The sequence below is a fragment of the Manis pentadactyla genome, chromosome 6 (assembly GCF_030020395.1).
Source record: "Manis pentadactyla isolate mManPen7 chromosome 6, mManPen7.hap1, whole genome shotgun sequence".
Lineage (NCBI taxonomy): Eukaryota > Metazoa > Chordata > Mammalia > Pholidota > Manidae > Manis > Manis pentadactyla.
Window position 1 is genome coordinate 37,468,758 of NC_080024.1, and position 8,969 is coordinate 37,477,726.

Genomic DNA, 8,969 nt, shown 5'->3' on the forward strand with positions numbered 1-8,969 from the left:
ACATTTGAATACTGACCTGCAATGAGACTGAAAATCTTCACTACTGAAGAAGAAAGACAATAGCGAAACGTCAGTGAAGGGTTGAATTTTCCAGTGAGAAATACTGAAGAGACACCAAATAAATGGGTCTCAAGTTCATGGCAGAATCATGGCCAGGGTGGTGGGTGGATGCACAGGTGCCTGATAAATGTGCAGTGCTCAGGATGAGAGATGGGAAATGTAGGGAGGATTTATGAGGATCCACTAACACTACAATGATACATGAGCAATGGAGGAGAGACCGAAAAGAAGTGAATAGCGGTAACTATTATAGTCAGCAGACTTGTTGACCCTCTCAGTAGGCAGAGAGAATCATCACCAGAGTGGACAGATGGACAAGTTAGCTTCTCGTGCTCAGGTTCTAGCGTTCTTGTCCTTGGTTATCTTTTAATACCCACTCGTTACTGTACTCTGAGGGTAGGTTATTGAGTCCACATTTTCTTCTCCCCACTCCCTGGAAATTCTCTATTTATCCTCCTATCTACTTCTGCAGATTACTCACATATAGTCAGTGGATGGGGAGTGAAAGGTGGGAAGTATTTATTATCTCTGTCAAGTGCTAGTACACAATGCTGATATGCATCTTAAAAATGCCGAATAAACTGATAAAGTGCTCATATGCCACTTCTGAGGGATGCAGTAAGCCAAATGTGAACACTGCTAAAAACAGAGCTGCCAAGTTCCAAGCACAAGCCAAAAGGGAGATTTGTATAGAGCTGAAAAGAGCTTAACTGTAGATTATCAGCATGATGCTGTTTGGCCGTTAGTAGCGTGACTTGTGCTCATTAATATGAATAATACAAAGAAGAAGCGTACTCTAAACCATTAAGGCTCAGGAGTGGAAGTCCGGTCCCAGGTTCTCCCATTTCTCTTACTGCCTTGCTGTAGGACCTTGTGTATATCACTCATCAATTAAACATTTAACAAGTTTATAGCTCAGTTTCCCCATTTGAAATAGTTAACAGAGGCATTTAGGAGGAGTAACAGAGTAAGGTTTTTAAAACTCTTAGGAATATTCATTTATAAAAAGAAATGTAAATTATTTGCCTTTCATGATATGTATTTCAACTAACAGAGTCACCATCTAAAACATGAATGTCTAAAATCAGAAAAATAAAGAAAACAGGATAACCCTAAACATAAAAATAGACTAACTACTACATTAAAATATGTCAAACTATTGGAAATAATTTTTAATGGTGATCATGACACTGCCGAGTTTCAGATGAAGGGGCAGATTCAGTTGTTAAGTGACTTGCTAAAGGTCACGTATTTGGCTGGTAAGAGAAAGAACAAGATTCAGACCCAGATGGTCAGACCCGTAAATGCATGTGTTGTACAAACTTCCTCTCAGGGGAAAAGAGATTCTGTTTTTCTTAAGATGTTTTAGAAATTTTAAGTTCATTTTCCAAATATGTGTTTTTTGGTAGGTTGATTTTGTTTCAAAAAGTCCATATTGCTGAAGAAAGCAGCCACATACCACACTAATGAATTCAATGACTTAACACTCTAGAATATATGGAATTAATTTTCTACAAATGAACAAAAAGTTTACGTGAAAAGTTTTTTATATGACTTATTGCTTGTTTGGTTAATAAGCATTTCTCTTAGCTAAGATTTCAGTATCTAGAAGCTATGTCTAAGTTACATTTTATATACTGCCAGCACCTTCCATAAAGTCTGGCATGTAGAAGGTGCTCCACAGATGTTAGGTGAATTCTGTTACATTCCCAGTTGTCAAAAGCTTAAGAATAATGTCTTAGGATATGGTATATTTCTCTTCCAAAAAAAAAAAAATAGATAAAAAACCTGCATATGCCCCAATCCCTTGATCATTCCATAAGTAACTTTCACTTCACTTTAATTGAAATTTTTTAAATGATTTAAGTGTCAACAGGCCTGTGACTATGGTGAAAGTTATTCAGTGTGACTTCCAAGGCCAGGTCATTAAAGGGTACAGCTTCTACCTGGCTCTTTCTCTCCCTCTGGATGCTTGAGCCTGAAACCAGCCACTGTAGGAGGAAGCGGAAACCAGCCCATACAGAGATCTAAATGGAGAAGGACCAAGGCCCCCAGCTGACAGTCACACGTATGCCTGAGAGCCCTGAGAGGAGTAAGCACACCCTGAGTTCCCTTCCCACCTCAGCTAATGTCAGAGGGAGCAGAGAGCTATTCCCATTAAGCCCTGGCAAACTGCAGATTGGTGAGAAAAAGAAATGTTCATTGTCTTGGGCCACCAAATTCTGGGCAATTGTTACGAGGTCTTAGGAAATAGAACAGTTGAGTATCTAAAGCATAGCTTATTAAGGGAAAATATTTAATATTTGAATTAAGTAATATCTAAAAACATAAGACTCCAGCATAATTTTAAATTACAAAGTGATAACTGGTCAATGTATGACCAGGGCTATCTGTGCCTAACTGCATATGTGTCTGCTTCCTCCCTCCGTCCTTTCCTCTGTCCCTTCCTCCCTCCCTCCTTCCCTTCTTCCCTTCCTTCCTTCCTCTCTCTATCCATCCATTTACTGCCTCTAAATTTTCATCTCCATAGATGACTTAAAGATGGACCAATATGCCATTTGGTATACAGATAGAAGGGTAGAATGCATGAGGTTGCAGGCCATTTCTGGAACTCAAATCACCTGAGTATTAGTTGTACTACTTTCAACATTAACAGTTGTCTAATAAATTGGTACTTTTGCTGTTGTTACTGATATGTTCATTTGCATGTACAATGTCTTAGAAAAAAAAATAGGATCCTTGTCAAAGACCTAGGTTCTTACTTTAGGACCACCACTTAATATAACTTTTTTTATATTTATGGGCCTTAATAGCCTCATCTGTAAAAGAAGGAGAAAATAATTATCTCACTTAGTTGTGAGAAATAAATGAGATAATATATTTGAAGGGAAGAATACATTTATTTTAAGTCAAAAAGAAGTAAAGACAAATATGTTTACTTTAAAGCTACAATAATAATCCAAATTGGAAAACATTATAGATCATACACACATACATCCACTTCTCTTTGATATTTATCTCTCAGCCAGAAAGACCATAGTCTGCCTCCTATTCTTAAGGAAGAATTTGTGCTTGTATCTGAAAACATAGGAGAAACAGAGTAGATGACCTCAGCTAGTTTAGAATAGTACATAGGAAAATACAATTTCAAGACATCTCCCTTTTCTCAAAAAACAAAACAAAAAACAAAAAAACCTCAAATTCATTGGAAAGTATTGGAATGGACTGACTCAAGATACTCTTGGCCTAAAATATCCTATTTTTCTTTGTACAACTTGTACATTTTCTTTGATCTCCAATTTAATTCAGCTTCTCTATATTCTTCGTATGGAGAGAGTTTGAATTTTCCACTAGAAAAATGTTTCTTTTCTCTTGACACTGAAAACCATTGCAAAGCACCAACTAATAGCAGTAGTAACCTAATAGTAAACTTAAAATGCTATGAGCATTAGGAAAAGAAAACTTACATTTTAGTTTCTTATTCAAACTTGCTTTCACCCCCCTCACCCCCAATCTATTCCACTCAATTATTTAAACTAATGACAAATATGACTAGCTGACCAATCCATGAAAAACACAAATATCTTTGTTAATAACAATTTTACCAAAATCCTTTGTGAAACCTGCAAACTGAATGCAATTCCTTTAATAAGAAAATTCACATTTCCTTTTAGTAGCATGTATCCATGTAGAATTTTATGAACTCCTTTATTTTTCTCTTAGCAAAATCTTGTTAGAATCATGGCTTTCCATTTGAGGAATGTTCTTCTTGGTTCATTTCATACTGCTTATGAGTTTACTTCTTATGTCTACCCCTGGTTATAAAAATAAGAACATTTATGGAATTCATAAACTGAAAGAGGGAAACAATTCACAAAATCCAGTGGCCTTTAATAATTAATGATATTTTCTAACTGTATTTTTTGTTAGTTAACATCTGGGTTAAGTATGAACTGGAGAGTTCTCATGCTCCATCTCTTTCAAGTAGTTCACTGAAAGGACATAATTACATTGTTCAGTGTGGCTGGAGACCTTAGAGGTTGGTGTCACATGCATATTAATTATTCATGAATATGTTTCTAACACTATAATATGGTCTAAAGACTGTATTGTGGTCACAGCAATACTGACCCACCAGGAGGTGGTGCACTTTACAAATATCAGTTGTTTATTGTTTTCTTAGAAAGAAGAAAACGGTATCCAAGAAGCTTTAAGCTTATCTATTAGTTATTCAAACTGTATTTAAATGTGAATTCCCTTAACTATTTCCTGGGAAGTCAAACTCAGTCTAAAATATTTAAATTTCATCAACTATTCTAAATATTACACATTACAACAAATATTTAGGCCTAAATTTGACTTTAATGGTTTCATTTGTTTCATATGCTATTTATTTTTTTTATTTGCTTATAATCTTGGAAAAATTCCCCTGATGCCATGGATATTTTTTGTTCCTGTGCTTATTTCTTAGTTGAACTGTATGTTAGATTCATGCATATTTAAGGAAAGTAATTCAGTAATACTGAAAGGTGCATATAAGACACTAACACAAAATCTATGATATTTGAAGGTATATATGATTGTATAAACATTCTGAAAGAATAGGTTTATAATTTACATGGTCAAAAGCATTTGTTAGATCATGACTATAATAATGACATTAAGAGTTCTATCTTTGATAGATACTAATAACCTAGATTTGATGATACCAGAGCTGAAATCTCTCTGTCTTTTTATTTTTACTTATTTTTTTTAACTTGAGGCAAAATACATCTTCCTCATGTTTATGAAATGACTTGTGGCTATTTGCACTTTTTCAGACTCCTGGAAGATTCAGTTGTACCTGAACGTGGTACCCATGAAAAGCTGACATATATTAATAAGTTTCAAGATTTCCAAAACTAGCACAGTAGTTTTGAACCTACATGATACAAAGCTCATTTAAAAACCTAAGTCAGATTGTAAAGATAATAAAACCCAAGACCATTAAAACAGGGAGCAATAAGATGAAAAGATTAGGGCTCCAATCAAAAAGAAAAAAAGTACAAATCCTCACTTCTTATCCACTGGCTATTCTGACTAACATCCTGGGTAGCTGGCTTATAAAATACATGCTAGACAGGGCACAGGAACATAATTTTCCTTTGACACATCAAAAGAACAACCTGAAACTTTCCACCTCTAGTGGCATTTCTAACTATGGCATATACATTTCTGCAAAATGCTATGTCTTCTTGACATCAGTTGGCTCTCTTGCCAGTACTTTTGCTTGGTGCCAGCTTTCCTCTTAGCTTGCAGAGTTATAAATTGCCAAGTGATGGGTTGTAAAGGGAGATCCCTTTGTAGTCTCATTAATGAATTAGAAGATGCAAATATCAGACTTCTTACCTTAAACTGACAGACGCAAGTCACAGTGTCTCCAATTCTTAGACATTCCCCATCAAATTTACAGGTGTTGGTGTCACAGAGGAAAAGATCATTTTCTCTGTCATCGTAACCTCAAATTCAAAGAAAATGTTCCAGTCATTAAAAAATGTTATAAACTTTAACAAAGAGAGCACAATCTTGGAAGTTTAAAAGAATTGCCTAAATTTTAATTTCAACATTTGTAGCAGTGCTTCAAGGTCATTCTCTACTGATAACCTCCAAAATCTAGTTAAGGGATCAATAGTTCTTTATTTTTTTTTTCACAATTCTTTTCTACCCAGTTCTTTTTTAATATCCTTTTTAGATAGTGCTATTTTTGATTGGGTTAATACTGGCAGTAGTGAATGAAGATTTAATACTTGCTTCCTAGCTTCCTTATTTTTTTCTCATTAAGTGGACTCTAGTTTATGACTCCCAAACTCCACATTATAGGAAAGAGCTGGTGATGGTCTCTGAATGCCATTTTACCATTTCTCTATCTTTAATCATTCTTTTGCTTTAAGGTCTGACACAACCTCTTATTTGGAATTCCTCCAGACAAAGAGGAAAGAAAGCCCCAATAATAAAGATAAACAGGCACAGTGTTTTCTGGGATGGTCTGTCTGGCTCAGATGAAGATTGATCACCTCTAAGTTAACAGGGGTGGGGGGCTTGAGGGGGTGCTAGATTCTTGCCAATCTGTGTGGAAAACCAGTTCATTCTTAGTTTCTGCAGATCCCTTTAAGATACCTAACTAATAATGAATTTCTTCATTGCCAACCTCAATTTTACATTTAAGTTAATAATTTCCTAAAACAATACTATAGTTAGGGATGAAGCAAACCAATCCTGTTGGGCTACAAAGCTATCAACATTTCAAACGATTGATTTTGCAGGTAAATATTCCTGTGATTAAAGCATCCAAAAAGTGATTAGGTGCTTGCAAAGTGGAACTTAGTTTTCCAAAATAATATACATTCTTGCATGAGCCGTGAATAAGTCAAAAAATGTTGTTTTATAAAAACGCCAAATTTAGAAATTGCCCAAAACAGAACAAAGGCAATCTATTGACCCAAATCTAATAGGTTGCAAATCTCAAGCTGTCTTTAAAAAGCACAAACTACCGTGATGCACAGTGATCTTCCTCATGGAATTTACATCAGTAACCAGCCAAGGGCTTCATGTTCTTTCATCCTGTAAGTTACAGTTGGTCATTCCCTCCTCTCCCAAGTTACATACACTTCAGCTCACATACATCCCTGAAAGCCACTTTATTTAGAGTCAGATGTAACTACAGCAGAATTGTATTTACAGAAGATGAAAAATTACACACACACTTGCTAAAACTAGAACAGATCAGACCGAGGGGACAATACCCAGGCATTTTAATGGAGTTTAAAATACCAGGGAAATCACCCCACAATCCCACCCGGCATTCTAGCGGCTATCAAACTGTAATGCGAAGCGAGCTCAGAGTGCAGCAACTCCCATTCTCGGACCCCATTTAATTAGGAGGCTTCAGCAAAGCAAAGCTTGCCAAGCTCTGGCGTTCAGACTCTAAAGGGACCCGAGTGAGCAATAGCGCCTGACCCACTCCCAGGAAGCCTGCCCAGAAATGGAGGAGTTAGCGCCCACCGGGGTTGGTTCCACCCTCTATCCGCCTGCGCTGGAGCCTGCCTGGCCTGGGTCATGCCCACCCCTGCCTGGGAGGCCAACCGGGGGTTCATTTCTCAACTTCCCTCCATCGTGTAGGAGCCTAGGGAAGGAAGAGGGAGAGACATCTCGGGCTGCAAAAACAATGTCTTTTGCAGCCAAGTAGAGAGGAAGGATGAGAGACAAGGAGGGAGAGAAAGAGAGTGAGGAACTGAATCTCTTGCAACCCAAGCTTCTTTAGAATCCGTGTGACCTGGTCTTGAAAGCGAGAACAGTGACCCTCATGGCACTTTGGCCAGTAATCAGCATTTTCCTTGTACTCACTATTAAATCAAATGCTTTCTTGCTCGTTCTTTCTCATAAAGTTATTTCTCATTCATTTTAGCTAGACTTTCTTTCTTTAATGATGGGAACGGTTCTTTTTTTTAGTGTTTCCCCAAGGAGAGGTGCTCTTTTCAGTGAGGCCACAAAACCATACCGTTTAATATTTCTTAAAAATTTTCGCAAATCCAATTTAAGTGCCAGGATGCAAAGATCCTACACCTGCACTTTCTGCCTCCCCTGCCTCCCACCCCCTTCCTCAGGGACCTGGAAATCGTCCGTGCTCCTCCGGGCGGAGGTCGGTCGTCTCAGGGGTCTGGGGCAGAAAGAGGTGAGGCGCTGGGGAGACGCACTAAGGTGGGCTGTGTGTGCCGGAGATGCGCTTGTCCTCTGCGGGCGAAGGGGTCGGGGGCTGGGGTTCTGTCCTTACCAGAGCAGTTCCAGCCGGTGGGCGTTTGGCAGTCACTTAACGAGGTAGGGAAAGCCGCGAGCCTCGCCGGGCGGGCCACGAGAAGTAGCGTCACCGGCAGCAGCAGCAGCCAGCAGAAGCCCTCGCAAAGTGTCCAGCTGCCGCACTGCCGCGGGGACTCCCACAGCACCATGACTAGTTCGCGCAACTCCGCAGGAGCGAGCGGCTTCCGAGGAACACACGAAGGCGGGCGCCGGGCAGAGGGCTACTGAGCATCCCGCGGACGGCGGCAGCACAGGCGGCGGCGGTGGCAGCGGCACCCGACGGGGAAGCAGCGGCCAAACCCGCGCATGATCCCGAGAGTTTCAGCAACATCCAGTGACCCGGCTCAGCCCCGGGCGCGAGTGGGTCGTGGGCTAAGAAGCTGCGCCGCAGACGCGGGAAGCCGCTGCCATAAGGATGGGGCTCGGGAAGCCGGGAGAGCAGCAGGAGACCGAGTCCAGAGAGCCCAGGGGGGCTGCGTGGAGGGAGAGTCAAAGCGCCCCGCAGCCGCGCAGCCTCCTCTCGCGCTCTGCCGCCCGCATCCCTCTGGCGTTTGGGAAGCAGCAGGTCCTTAGCCCGCCGAGATCACGTGGGATGAGGCCTTCGGCCGCTGATTGGCGGAGAGGGATGCAGGTCCCGCGAGGGAGGGGTCGGCGAGGAGGTGCAGGGGGAGGCGCCGGCGGATGCCACAGATGGGCTGGCTTGCCGGGCGCTGGCCCGAGTGGGGCTGGGCGGAGACGGCGCAAGTGAGAAGCGCGGGCTCCGGGGTGGGCGACTGCCGCACCTTCGCGCTCCACAGGCCCCTTTCGCGCTCAGCCCCAGGACGCCCCCTACCGAGCGCGGGTGCTACCTAGCGCCGGTCTGCGGTGCGTGACCCGGCAGCTAGTGCCCGCCGCGGGTGGCGTCTCCGAGCCGGGGCTGGAGAGGGCTGCGGCGGCGGGGCCGGGGGAGAGCGGCACGGCGGTGGGGCGTCTTGCTGGAGCCCCAGGCCCCAGCGTGCGGACACAGGCCGGGAATATCACCGCGGGAGCCGGGCTCGTTTCTCTAGAGGAGAGGGTGAGAGGCGGTGGTGAGAGCA

General features: G+C 41.7%; 1 protein-coding gene across 1 annotated transcript in view; it reads right to left on the minus strand.

Annotated features, from left to right (window-relative positions):
• TMEFF2 (transmembrane protein with EGF like and two follistatin like domains 2) overlaps nt 1–8,432 on the minus strand; it is a 239,052-nt gene extending 230,620 nt beyond the window's left edge. Inside the window, exons 1-2 of the mRNA XM_036928083.2 lie at nt 7,871–8,432; nt 5,449–5,558 (exon numbers count right to left, since the gene is read on the minus strand). Of these exons, the coding sequence (XP_036783978.1) occupies nt 5,449–5,558; nt 7,871–8,042 (282 nt within the window). The 5' untranslated portion in view covers nt 8,043–8,432. The remainder of the gene's footprint in view (nt 1–5,448; nt 5,559–7,870) is intronic.
• Nucleotides 8,433–8,969: the final 537 nt, after the last annotated feature.